The sequence below is a fragment of the Pteropus vampyrus genome, unplaced genomic scaffold, assembly GCF_000151845.1.
Source record: "Pteropus vampyrus isolate Shadow unplaced genomic scaffold, Pvam_2.0 Scaffold15, whole genome shotgun sequence".
Classification (NCBI taxonomy): domain Eukaryota; kingdom Metazoa; phylum Chordata; class Mammalia; order Chiroptera; family Pteropodidae; genus Pteropus; species Pteropus vampyrus.
In genome coordinates this window covers 6,836,154-6,850,475 of record NW_011888796.1, presented here as the reverse complement: position 1 = coordinate 6,850,475, position 14,322 = coordinate 6,836,154, and the positions used below count along the sequence as shown (strand labels likewise).

The 14,322-nt window shown below is 34.6% G+C and overlaps 1 protein-coding gene across 1 annotated transcript in view; it reads left to right on the top strand.

Moving 5' to 3' along the window:
• The window catches only part of MNAT1 (MNAT1, CDK activating kinase assembly factor), a 162,970-nt gene extending 148,648 nt beyond the window's left edge, over window positions 1-14,322 (top strand). The window contains exon 8 of the mRNA XM_011384730.2: window positions 13,865-14,322. Within this exon, the coding sequence (XP_011383032.1) occupies window positions 13,865-13,985 (121 nt within the window). The 3' untranslated portion in view covers window positions 13,986-14,322. The remainder of the gene's footprint in view (window positions 1-13,864) is intronic.

Genomic DNA, 14,322 nt, shown 5'->3' with positions numbered 1-14,322 from the left:
GAACAGGAACTATCTTCTCATCTAGAACCTAGCACAATACTGGTACATAGTAAGTGTTCAAGAGATGTTCATTTCTTTCCAAGAAAATAAAAAATTTTAACCTATCTGGATATCAGCTGCTTTATCTGTTTATGATGCAGTGGGATAAGATGATTTCTACAGTTTCCTTTTAATTTTAGGATTCTCTGTTACTTCCCTTATTGGACTGTGTATACTATCTCTACCCGCTATTTTTCTCATTTATGTTATAAAACATTAAGAATTTATTTTTAGTAACCACATCTAGGATTAATCTGAAGTGTATCTTTAAAGGAGGAGATTTTATCCCCATGGTGTTTTTATTAAGTCATTTCAAACAAAATCCCTTTTTTCGTTCTATGAAACATTAGTTTTTACAAATGGAGGCCAAATAGGAACAAAATATATAAAAATAGTCTTAGTTTGGATTTTTTTCTTCCTTTTTTGTTTCTTGTTGACTCATTGTGGCAGGTCTACCCCAACACATGATCTATAAGAAAATTTAGTGGCTTATTTTATGAAGTTGGTATGATGGGTGAAAATAATTTTTCTCCCAAAAGGTAGAATTCAAGAAAACATAAGAGCTTTTTTTCTTTGATCCTTTTAAAGTAATGAAATAAGAAATCTAAGTATTTAGCTGTAAAGAATTTTTATAATGTATTGAAGCAGGTTCTGTAAAATTAAATGTTTAAAACTTATGATTTTCAAAACAAGTTATATATAACTGATTGGAATGTGTTTTTATTTAAAATAGTGTACCAGCATGTGCAGAGTCATAAGGCATTGACAAAAATGTAGTCTGGAAGCAAAACAGAATACTGAAAATAATGTTATAATTTTTTAAATAAGATGAAAATATTTTCTTTACACATGAAATTTTTGGTTCAAATGGTATTTAACCAACTAACTGGCTAGTTTATTAAAGCATTCTATTCCAGAAAAGCTTCATTTTGATAAAATTGATTGCATTAGCACATTACTTATGATAATGGGCATAGATTTTTTCCCCCCAAAGTGATGCTGTGGTTTTGCTTTTGGAAGAGTGTACAAGTTTTCTGTGGGCTTAAGTATTAAAAATGCTTTTTAAAAACTTAAAATTGTTATGCATTAAGCCAGAACTCTTGGAGCTTTTTCAAATTTTATTACTTATAGTCCTTGGTTCCTTGAGTAGATATTTTATGAACCTGTTTCTACTTGCTGGAAAATAGAATTTTCTATAATTAAGAGAAAACATCAGTTATTTTATCCACTTGACTTTGTCTTTGCTTGTTATTGTTTGCTTTAGAGATTTATCTAAGTTATTGACATGATTCAGATTCCAGTGTATGAAATAGAGCTTTTGAGAAGGTGCTTTGAATGGAAAAATAAATATCTTACAAAATATCTAGCTTTGGGTGTGTCTAGTTCTGTTTGAATTTCTTGTTTTTGTTTGCATTCAACTATATTCCATTGTAGTATATATCTTTGGGTATAAAACAGGTTAACACACTGAGAGTTCAGGTTATAAGACAGGATGGTAAAATCTCAAAGTGATTTTAAATATTTCGATTAAAGGAAATACCAATGTTTTTATTTTAAATAGTCATTTTACACTATAAATTATACCCCATCTCTCTGTCATTATTATAGGCATCTTCTCATTTCCAAAAAATATTCCCATCCTCTTTAGTGGCTGATATACAACCTGTGTTCCATTTAGTCCTCTGCCATTTCCCTCCATAGCTTCATAATTTGTGGTGATAATTCTTTACATCCTCTGTATTTTTATTTGCCATCTATTATCATGGCCATTTTTTAAATCTGTATTTTAATCAGAAGCTTGATTTAATTTTAAAATTCTAGACTCTCTGCTTACCAAGTTAGGATGATTTTTTACAAAGTGGTGGCTGTTTAGCGAGATATTTATCTTGCTATCAAGAAACTTATCTAACATGGAATGTATAACATAAATAGCCATGGTACTTATAAGACAGGTAGAGATAAATACTATGCAAATTCAGGGGCGGAAAGAATTCTTCTTGGGCTGTTCAAAGGAGGTGGCTTCTAAAATATTGTTAAATATTTTAAACATAGAGAAGCACAGAGAGTAATGTCATAAAGAAATATTATAATTCTGCCACTCAGAGTTAACAAATGTTATTTTCAAAAGTCTAAAGGTAACATCTCTCCTCCTTCTGAATAAAACAAAGGCCACAGAATACTCAACCTTAGACCTCTCTGTTCTGTTTTCTTTACCATTTTTGTTACCAGTGTATGGTGGTGATGATGGTGGTATTTTGGGTTCATCTTTGCTCCTTGTGTCCTGTCCTTTCCATTGGGGTTTAATTTCCTTCTTGCTGAAATATCTCTCTTAGTGGATCTTTCACATTTTTCATATTTTTAGCTCTGCTAAATTCTTCATGTTTTTCCTCATGTATACTGTCCAGTTCACTAATTTTCTTTCCATCTGCGGATAATCAACTGCTCAGCCTGTCCACTGAGATTTTTATTCCCAGAGTTGCTATTGTGTTTGTGTGTGTGTGTGTGTGTATGTGTTTAAAGAAAATGCCTGTTCTTTTCATGTTGTCTTTTTCTTGCTTTATGGCATCTATTTCATCAACTCATTTAACATGCAATACACTTGACGTTTGAACAACGTGGGGGTTAAGGGTTGCCAACCCTTGTGCAGTCAAAAATCCATGTACAACTTTTGACTCCCCCAAAACTTAACTCCAGTCCTTCAATACCCATGAGGGATTGGTTCCAGAACCCTTCCCTCCCCGTGCCCCCCGCTGCAGATTCCAAAATCTGTGGATGCTCAAGTCCCTTATATAAAATGGTGTAGAACAATATATACATTCGGCTCTCTGCATCCAAGAATTCCTGTCATCAGCTGGTTGAATCTGTGGATACAAAACCTAGGGATAGGAGGGCCAACTATATATTTATTGAAAAAGATCTACATATAAGTGGACCTGTGCATTTCAAATCCACGTTGTTCAAAGGTCAACTGTATTCTTCTTTTGATATTTCTTTTCAGTCTCTCTTCTATGGGTTGGATGTGTTGCCCTGCCACTGGTTGTATCTTTTGACTCTTTTATAAATGAGACTTGCTTCATTTTTTTTAACTATGAACTTTTAGTGGGAGTCGTTTTCCCATGAGCCTTGGATTATGAAGGCTTATTGACACAGAGATACATGTGTGCTTCTTCCAAACTCCTGTTCACTTTGCCGAACCCAGACGAATTGTTATTCTTAATTTGTTGGGCATGGAACAGCCTTAGGTATTGTGATTTCTTATGTTTGATTTCTTTTCTATCCATGACTGTAGACTTTCTAGTCACTGTCCCTAGGCTATTTATTGAGCAGCATTTTTCTACTTATTTTACAAATGGGACAGCATTTTGTAGATCCAGGTTAATATACAGGGAGCCAGGCCCTGTTCCTACCTCTGACGGGACTGAAGCGTGTCTGCTGTCTTTATATTGGTGTTGAATCACTGATACCTGGTACCTTTCTGAACTTTAGCCTCTGCTCATGCTCTGATTTTGAGTTCCTGTATAATTTCTGGCACTCGAGAGTTTTCTTTTCTTGCTTTTAAGCTTAGTTGTTTATTTTATTATTTTTGTTTGTTGTAGTATATGTAACACAGAATTGAGGGGTTGACATTTGAATCATAGCTTTGGAAGACAGGCTATGGTGAGGGCATTCCAAGATAATGAAACATCCTGAGCAAAGATATGGAGTGATTATGAGGCTTTCATAGGGAATATCTGAAAATCTCATGGTTGACTTTGGCCTGAGTTCCGTGTACATGGAGGTGATTAATGGGAAATATGTTTGGAAAGATGGGTTGGAATCAAGTTCTGTAGGCATTGAATGGTAGGCTAAGGGATTTGGACTTTATTCTACATATAGCAAGGAGCCGATAGATGTTAGTATGAGAGCGATGCAGAGCTTTCTCTAAGAAGATTAATTTAGTAACCATGACTAGGTTGGAATGGAGAGAACATACTATACATAGGGAGATCCATTAAGAGACAGTTAACAGTAGTCCACGAAAGAGATAATAAAGAGCTGAAATGAGGCAACAGTAGTGGCAAGGAAGATGATGTGAAAGATAAATTAGATGTTTGTATAGAGATGGTGATGTAGATTTCTTACTGGTATGCAGGAGAAAGAGGATTCTAAGATGGCCCTAGGAATATGTTGAAACTGTTAAGAGAAATTAAGATATGCTGAGAGAGAGATAGGTTTGTAAATGAAGATGAATTCAGTTATGAAAATATTAAATTTGCAGTGCCAGTGGGTTACCCAAATGCAAAGGGACATCCAAGCAGATAAATGCTATAATTAGGAAAGAAGAGAAAAAGAGTAAAAGTTAGAATTGTAGGGTTTAGTAGAACAGAGATGATAAATGAAGTCATACATTTCAGAGATATTGTCAAGACTAGAAGAGGAGGCAAGGCAATAAGAAAACGAGTAATTGGGAAGCAGATGGAAAAAGAAATTTGAGGAATCATTTGTCAAAGTGTAGAAGTGTGGCCCAAATTATAGCATTGTTATGGAAGCCAGAGGCACTAAGAGCATTTCACAGCAGGGGACTGTCTTCAGATTTCCAGAGGTGGAGGAAGATGTTGAGAAGGATGAGGACAGAGAAATGACCATTTAATGGTGATAGGAATAAAACACTGGATAAGAGGAATAAGAGGAAGGAAACATAGTGAATGAGAGTGGAAATAATATAGCACACAATGAGAGTGGAAATAATATAGCAATTTAAGTTTTGAAATAAAATTTACTGTATGCATAGTGAAATAATCTGTACATATCTATTGGTATATACATAAAATGTATTATATATGTAAATATATACATGTAAATTTTCCCTTTCATTTTTTAATATGTAGGTATTGATATCCTTGGGTTACTCTATTATCCTGTAATAAAAGATTATCTTTTGTCTAATTAAAAAGAAAAAACCTGCACTTGGATCTTCATAATTGGCATACAGTGAAAAAGGGAAGGAAAAAAGCAACATTGTTATTGATGGAATAGATGTGGGAATGACAGGAAGCTCACAGAGTTGGGAAAGGAGAGGTACATTCTAATTAGCAGAAGGTAAAGCATTTCATTTGGGCTATGAAAGGCCTATTCATTATGAAAGCATACTTTGTGTTAATAGTATCAAAGAGAATATGTAGGGTGGACAAGGATGTTCTGTGCCAGATGCATTACATACCTTTTCTTGTTCAATCTTCTAAAAAATACTATGAGGTATTATTGTCTCCCTTTTACAAATAAAGAAACTAGGGCTTGAAAAGTAAAAGATCAGAATGTTAGTTATTGTCCAAGGAGGGATTCAAACTCAAATGTATCTATTTCCAAAATCTTTGTTCTTTCTATTAAACTATGATGTCTTCATTTGTTTATGCGATACGGGGTTGGGAGGCGGGGGTGAATGGTACAGAGGAGAAGACTGAAGTGATTTGTATTTAATTTAGAGAGTCTGCTGTCAGCAGAAAACCACACCCATGTGGAAAATTTTCCTTCTGCAAACTTTGGAGGGTGCCTAACTAACACTGGACAGGGAGAGGAATTTGGTTTCTTTATTTAGATTGTTACCTTAATATTAGCTACAGAGAACTCAGTCTGTTTTAATTTTAATAAAGAAATAGAAATTTGTAGCACTATCATGGGGAAGAATTCCAGATTATCAGGGTTTTGGCTGAGGTCTCATTGACCACTTAACTGGTTTCATTTGCCACTTTGTTTTTGTTGCTTTGGTAGATAAGCTTTTTAACTACTGACACTTAGGCTTGCTAATGGGATCAAAGTAGCTATAAGTAGTAATATTTGTTGAAACCAAGGCCAACTAAGAATGGTTAAATGCAGTGTTTCCATGAAGATTAGTGACTAGATTAATGGCAGCTGTGGTTGCGACTATGCTTTGTACACTACTTTTTTATTAATAAAATCTCTCATACATAAAAAGTATACAGTGTACATATTTTACAGAGAATACTAATAAAACAGTTGCAGAGTTGTTTCCATTCTCGTTGCTTCTATTCCTCTACTTCTTCAAATCCTGTATTTTGAATTCCATTCATTAATTTAGGAGATGGAGCATAACAAATGCTATACATTCCTTTTTCCCTCGCTGAGGTCCCACTTCACATCAGGTGATTATCGTTTCCTCGCTTTACAGGTTGGTCATATCTATTTAGTCCATGTTTAGTGGAACATGCTTTACATATTTTCTGCAATTTTTTTTTTTTAAACTCAGCATCGTTTGTGAGATTTGACAATGTTGATACAAGTATGTAGCTGTAGCTCCTTTGTTTTGTCCATTCTCCTGTCAATGGAAATTTGGGTTGTAGCTTTTGTTCCTTTTCCATAGGAAACACTACTGCTGGAAATACCACAGATAGACCCCTTGGAGCCCCTAGATGGCAAAATCTAATAGGATTGCTGTCTCTGTCTCTGCTCTTATTATCTCCCTAAAATTACAAGAAGGGGTCAAGCACAAGTAGCAGGTTCTAACTCCTTTCCAAGTAGCTTACACCTCTCTTGCTTCCACCTCCTTTATAAGTTCAGGGGAAGGAAGTGTATGAGGTATTAGCTGGGAATGGCAGCATGTGGTAAAACCTGAACATACCTTTCTCTTCAAAATACCTTAACTTCTGTATTTGTCAAGGTTGTCCAGAGAAACAACCAATGGGAAAGGGAAGGAGAGGAGGGAAAGAGGGAGAGTGAGAGAAGAGAGAAGAAAGAGAGGCAGAGAGAAAGAGAGATTACAAATAGATATTTATTACAAGGTATGTGATAACCTCATGTGATTCTGGAGGCTGAAAAGTCCCACCATCTGCTGTTTGCTAGCTGGAGACCCAGGAAAGCAGTGGTATAGTTTGGAGGCCTGAGAGAGAACCAATGGTGTAGATTCCAGTCCAAGTCTAGATACCAGTTTGGAGCATCAAGGCAGGAGAGGGTTGACGTTCTAGCTGAAACAGCCAGCCAGAGTGAATTCAGCCTTCCTCCAACTTTTTTGTTATTCTTAGGCCTTCAACAGATTGGATAATACCAACCACATAGAGGAGGAGCATTTACTTTTCTCAGTGCACCAATTCAAGTGCTAATCTCTTCCAGAAACACCCTCACAGATACAAAGAAATCATGATTAGCCAGATAAGGTAACAACCTAAAAGGCCCATTCAAAGGTAATTTTCTGTTGACAAACAAAATTAACCACCACAGCTTCTTTTATCATACCATTATATATTGTAGTTCTCTAGACCACTGCCTTAGGCCCTTCTCTCTTCTCATTCTATCCCTTCTCCCTAAGTATTAGCATCTACTTTTATGTTTTTAAATATCATCTAAATACTGATAACTCCCAAATTGTTATCTTATTTTTATAATTTCCTTCCTAGCACTTGTCCCATATATCTAGCTGTTGCTCTACATCTTCACAATGTGCCTCTTCTATAATCACTTAAGATTAAAGTCCAAAATTAAACTCATGATCTTTCCCTTCTCTTCTGTCCCACCCCAGTTTGCTCCTTTTCCATTATCTCTTTGAGGGCATCTTCCCTGTTCCACTTGACTGAAAACTGGAAGTTGCCTTTGACACTAGTTTCTCATTTTGTTCCCCTGCCCCTATATCCACTCATTCAATTGGTCCTTAAATATCTCTTGAACCAGACTTTTATTTCTACTACCACCACCCTAACCTAGGCACCATTGTCTCAAGCATGGAATAGAGAAACATTTTCATAAGGAGTCTCTCTCTCATCATTTCCTGCTTTTCTCTAATTCATGGTGCAGCCAAAGTAACTTATTTAAATTATCAGTTTCCTAACAGTAACTTTTCAGTGGCTGTCCATTGCCCTATGAATAAATTTCACAGTTCTTAACGTTTCCTGTAAGACCTTTGGATACTTTCTGCCTATATTTCTAGCCTCATCCTGGGCTGGAGCCACATTTTCCCTATTTTTCAATATGTGCCATGGCTTCTTGCCACTTCATATATGCTCTTCTCTCTGCTGAATCTTTGCTCTGTTCCTCTTGCTGTTCTTCATCCTTTGGGGCTCAACTTAACTGTCATTTCCTCAGGGAGACCTTTTCTGAACTTGTTCTTATTGGCTTCCTTTTTTATCCACACTCATAGAGCACTGACTTTCTCACTCATAATATTCATTATTTAACATCTTTTTAACTTTTCCTGCTGAATTATAAGGTCCATGGAATCTTTGCTCAATTTTATTCTCAGGGTTGCTTCAATACCTGGCAGATAATCAGCACTCACTGATCTTTTAAATATATATATTTTTAAGAATGAGTGAGCTGCATACATGTAAATTTCGGCATTTTGCCTGGCCCACCCTTGGGGAAAAATAACTCATTCTGCCTTTATAAAGATGCGATGAAACTTATGGCACATGTCTATTGTTAGCATGGAATTTATTGTAAAAAAAAATTATATTAGACAAACCAGAATCAGGCACTAGAATTTTTAGGAACTTTATTTAAGAAATTCAGAAACTAGGATATTTATTTTTATAATAGCTATTGTATTTCCACCACAGAAGTGGCACTTGTCCCTCATTGGGATATACAAAATATACATATGATTGGTTGTTTTTATGACTTTGATATGACTTGTTATTTTTAGATTTTTCATGAAACTCTGCCTTCCACTCTCCCCTGGTTATTATCTTGAATAAATTCATAGGAATGAGTATCAGTGTTTTAGGAATCAATAAGTAACATTTATACCATTTTTTTGGCTTAATCTAAACATATAAGAACAATACTGAAATTAGTCAAGCATATTATAATAATTATTGCTGAGATAAACATCTTTTGGTGTTGAGGAATATATCTAAAATTTTTCAAAAATAATTTGATCTATTGGCTACTGTTTTCACGGCTCTTTTCAAATTTATCTCATAGCACCTGATTCCGGAGATATTCCTGAATTTGTCTATATTATATAGATGGAATCTATTCTTAGAGATCTATCAGTTGAGATATTCAGAACCACCAGCTGCCAATTGTTCATAGAATATGTTACAGCTATATCTTCTATGTGTTGGATAGTTCACATTCAGATCAAGGACGCATTCCTTTCACTGTGTAGTTACGTTAACTTTCAGTAATAGCTATACTGTCCTAAAAGACCTAGTATGTTCTTTGATAGCAGTAAATTTCACAGTTTACTTCAGTTATAATTCAAAAAGGCTCACTTGAGCAATTTGTATTTTAGTGGTACACTTAGGCAACATGTGGCTTTTAATTTCCAAATCTGAGCTTTGGTGTTTGGATGGTTTAAATGTATGGAATAATTGGTTACTTGATTTCCAAGTGTATTACTATAAATCTGAAATCAGCTTTAATAATGAGTTTATTCTAATTGTGTTCTCACTTGCTGGCTAGATAATAAAGCAAAGAGTAACATCGTGACAATTTGTGGAAATTTGTTATATTTGTGCATGAAGCCATGTGTTTTTATAACCAAACTGCCTTCAGAATTATGGACAGTTTTGACTTGTAGTGCTTTCCCCATTTATCTTAGAATATATTGATCATCAGTTTCCCTCTGTAAATAATTTGTCTATTATTCTGACATCATGATTAGGTTAGGATACCTAAGCACTAACTTCAGTTTTCAGAATGTTTCTGCTCTTTAGTGGTAATTATCTGAGCACACTATTGCTATGATTGTTTTTAAATCTCATTGAGATATTCTTCGGGTTGTTAATGTAAATCTTTTATAGCTTTGGCTGAATTTCTTATAAGAGCTCTTGGTCTTGACAGCAGAGATCAGACAGCTGATCTCTCTTAATGGCTCTTATATTTGAATTTTGTAGGCTGGGAGGCAGAACTACTTGGAACTCGTCTGTTTAATGCATGATGGCTTTAAATACAGACTTTAAAAAATGGGCCACCTTGTAAAAATAAAGTCTTAGTCTCTAGAGTTCACTCCCTTTCTTAGTGTAAACCAGTCCAAGTTTTTTTTAACTCTATGGTATTTTTTTCTTTTAACTCTCCACAGGGCCTGGTAATTTGAGGTAGAGGAAACTAATATGAACTTCACATTTTCATTTCAATTTAAATTCCAAGATTCTTTGATTCTCTGGAGCCAAAGTGTTTCAAGGGTTTTCGTCAGGAGGTTATGACTGGAGGGGAAGAGTGCTGCCTCTTGGGTTTAAATGACGACCCCTGCCCTGTGCCCCTAGCTGAGAACTCAGTGTTGTTGAATAGCACTAAAATGAGCTGAGTCCAAGGCTTCAGCCAGATGGTCAATATAGGGCTTTTAAAGCAAGGGAAATGGTAAAAGCGTAATCTCAGAGGAACTCTCTTATGTTAAAGAACTGAGAAAATGAAGTCTTTCTGAAGCTAAGTGTAAATTATATCACCTTCTTTGGGAGCAAAAGCTGCTAAATGTAACAGAAGAAAATGACAGTGCAGGAAATCAAAGTTCAGGAAAAAACTTCAAGTCTGGTTTTCTAATGCTTAATCCTCTGATACTCCCCTCTGAGGATCCATCCATTGCCTTCTTTCCTCCCTCTTCTCCAAAGTCTGTTTGAAAGGGATTTTGATGGGTGATGGCAAAAGAAGGCAACTTTAGATGGAGTATAAATTAGGGCATAAGATGCTCTTTGTATAGAGATTATTTTAGACATGCTTTTGAAAATATACTTTTTTTTAGCCTTATTAAGAAAATAATCAAAGGTATGATTTTTAAATCTTTGAGTTTAGTCTGCTTTCAGTAAAAATAAGGCATAGGTACCAAAATAAGCAAACTTTTTTTCCGCTCTGGTTTCTGCATATAAGATTTACAGGTATTTAAAATAAACCCATGAAAAACAGAAATACTGCCCTGGGATTGGCTAAATAGTCAGAGCAGTTACCTCTGGGCTCCAGAATCCAACTGAGCTTGACTTTTGGAAATAAATTTGGCTAAGACTTCTTCCTCATTCTGTTGTATAAAGGTGTATATGAAATGATACTGACCTCTGCCAGAAACCCCAGGAATCCTATTCAGTGATGTACTTGTAACGGTTATGAAAGAATTAAAACAACACAGATGTGGATTAATGTGAAAAAGTAGGCAAAACACAAAATTCTCATTGTGTGGTTTCAGTGTGGCAGATCCTTTAAATATTTTGGTGTACCACAATAATTAAAGTGTTTAAGAACGTTAAGATACCTAGAAAATAAAAGCCCACAGTTGAATAACAAGAATGAACTATGTTTTATTTTTTTAATTGGAATTAATGTAGGTTGCCATGGTGAAAATAGATTGAAATATTTAACAGTAACTGTTTTGTGCAGCCCTAGAGATCAAAAACAGCAATGTAAAAAGCCAGATCTTTAAATAATCATTCTCACAGACATGTTTAATATAAATGATTGCTAGAAAGGAAATGCGTTTTCTTCAGTGCTATGCAAAGAAATTTTAATTGACTTGGGCTTGGCAGTGAGAATCTGCAACTTAGCATTAATAACTCAAATCTAAAAATATTTGCTCATTGCTCTGGATTATGACTGTTCAAGAAACACTATTTTCAAACACTAATTAATCATTTTAAATAAACCTTTTTTTACACATTTATGGCATCAACGAGTATGACTGTTTATTACATTTTACCTATAAAAAGTTGAACTGTTTTATATACTCTTTATAGAAACAGTGCACAGTCATAAATTAAAAGATGCAACTGTTTGGGGTATTTTACTGGTGGCCCTGTGTTTTCCTGCCAGCAGTACAGCTGTTTCAGGTTTCTCAGGATAACACATAAAAAGCTGTACGTACACTGCAGGTTTATGCTTGAATTGCCGAGCCAGAGATGGTATGACTCAACTTTCCCAGAAGCAAGTTATACCAAAATGTGATGGATCAAAACAGCTAGTTGCATAGTAGTTTATATTACAGCTATGAAAACCAGTTCTCATTTATGGTGGTTGGTTTCTTAAAGCTGACAGACATTCCTCTGTGGTACTTGAATTTTGCCATGAGTGAACAGCCACTGGAGCTAAGACTATGTTTTTTTTTTTTTTTTTGAGGGTCTGAGGAATGGAAGAAGGGTGATACAACAGTATCTAGAGTGTGGCTAAAAATTAGCTGGAAACTTGTATCAGGAATGAAAAATTGCATTACCAAGCTACTTGTAAAAATATATACTCCCTTATTACTTGTGTGACAGTTATTGAGTTCCCAGTGATTTTATGCTGTTCTAGGTTGATTTTTAGACTTTCTGAAGTGATTTAACACTTACCTCATTTCTCATGCATCAAAATCTTAAGTTTGACATTTTATTGTGTCCTGGGAGGTAATAAACAGATATCTTTATGGCCATGCACTAGATGTGGTGAATTCCTGTTTAAATCCTATGGGACCTAAGGTTCTATCAAGAGTTTGACAATGACTATTTAATAACAATAGTCTCCAAAGTGGGATGCATCACACCCACCAGGGGATGTAAGATGGGATATAGGGAGAAATTTTTAGAATTTATATTTAAGTATTTTTATCTCATCCTTTATTTCTATTCCATATTTTATATTAGTATGTGATATATATACATAATTATGTATTATATAATTATGTATTATATAAAATATATAATATATTAATACTATATATATAATTTATAAATAAATATACAAATTTTGGAGATGCATGCTCAAATATTTTTACTGCTATAAATACTATTAAAAGAGTTTATAGATTGTTGCCCTTTCACCCTTGGCAGAGAAGCAAAGAATTGAGTTAACACCTTGATTTGTGGCAATGTGAATAAATTATAGCTAATTCCAGGAGCTTATGCCGTGTCTTACTTTGACCACCTTTTCTGCTTGGCCTCTTATATTGCCATATATTTTTTAATCACACAAGGTTATTAAACATGGAAACAAATGAAAAACAGACTTGTTATTATGTTAGAAATAATAAGTTGCTCATGCATCAGGACTTTGACACACAGGAAGTTTGAATGAATGAGTAGAAAAGTTTCCAAGTTATTAAAATGTTCTGGTACCTGATTTATTCATTTGCCATACCAGTAATTCTAAGGCAAGTGAAGCTCCTTTACTTCCTGAGGCCTGAAGAAACAATGTGATTTCTTAAACGAGGCATTAAAGCAAAGCTGGGAATACTTGTTTTCCAACAATGCTGGTAGTCTTGTTAACAAGTTGCCCCTCGTTAGCTAGGATTGTCCCATTTTTTTAGACCTGTTTGTCTACCTTTATCAAGGTAGAAAGTTTTGTTAAATAACGTGTATGTGATTGAAGAAAAATAATGTCTTTTACGCTGCCTTTTATGATCAGTTCTAAAGATTCTTCTGTATTTACTAATTGGAACATTTATTTTGAACTCAGGCTCAGTAATATTAAAGTAATTTTGAAGGAACTAGTATGTTCTCTCCCCACCTCCAATTATTGAAGTATTTGTAAAATACTCAATATGTAAAAATATTAGTAATACAATAATATTATGATGTTGTACGTTAATAGTATGTCAGGAAGGAGAGTGGCAGTTTAGTGTCCAAACAACAGCCAACAAAACAAATTAGTTCTGAAAACTGGAAACTGAACATTTTAGTAGCAAGTATTATTTTTGAAACGTCGTTTAAAGCTGTTTTGTGATCTTAAAGTAATTTGCTTTATAATTTAGAACTAGTTTAGGCATTCTATGTACAGTTGGTGTTTTCCTTTTAAAAGGTGATAATGCATTTATAAAGCCTGAACATTTCAAATCAGATTCCTCTTTAAAATTTGTATCTACTTTACTATTGCTTTTAAAAATGTTATCAATTTTTATGTACGCTTTCTATATCAGTGCTACAATTTTTTTTTGTTTTAGGTATTTAAATCATGTCAGAGCTGCCTCACCACAGGACCTTGCTGGAGGCTATACTTCTTCTCTGGCCTGTCACAGAGCACTACAGGATGCATTCAGTGGGCTCTTCTGGCAGGCCAGTTAACCTTTGCTTCTCCTTTATAAGATTTGGACCTTGGAGCCGAACTAGAGACTAGCAAAAGTAAAGCAGACTTGTAAAATTATAGTCGTATGCAGCTGCACAACAAAAGCACCACCACTAGCAGCTGTGTTAAAGGATTTATAAAGAGAAAATTTCAGAACTAAGCAGAGTAATATAGTGAGTATTTGTGGAAAGAGATTTATTTTTTACTTATATTTTCCCGAGAGGAATTGAAACTGGAAGCCTCATCTGATGGAAGATATGAATAATTTACCTGTGTATATTTGAGGCTGACAGACTTGTAAAATCTTTTCAAAAATAAAGCTAGACTTTATATTAA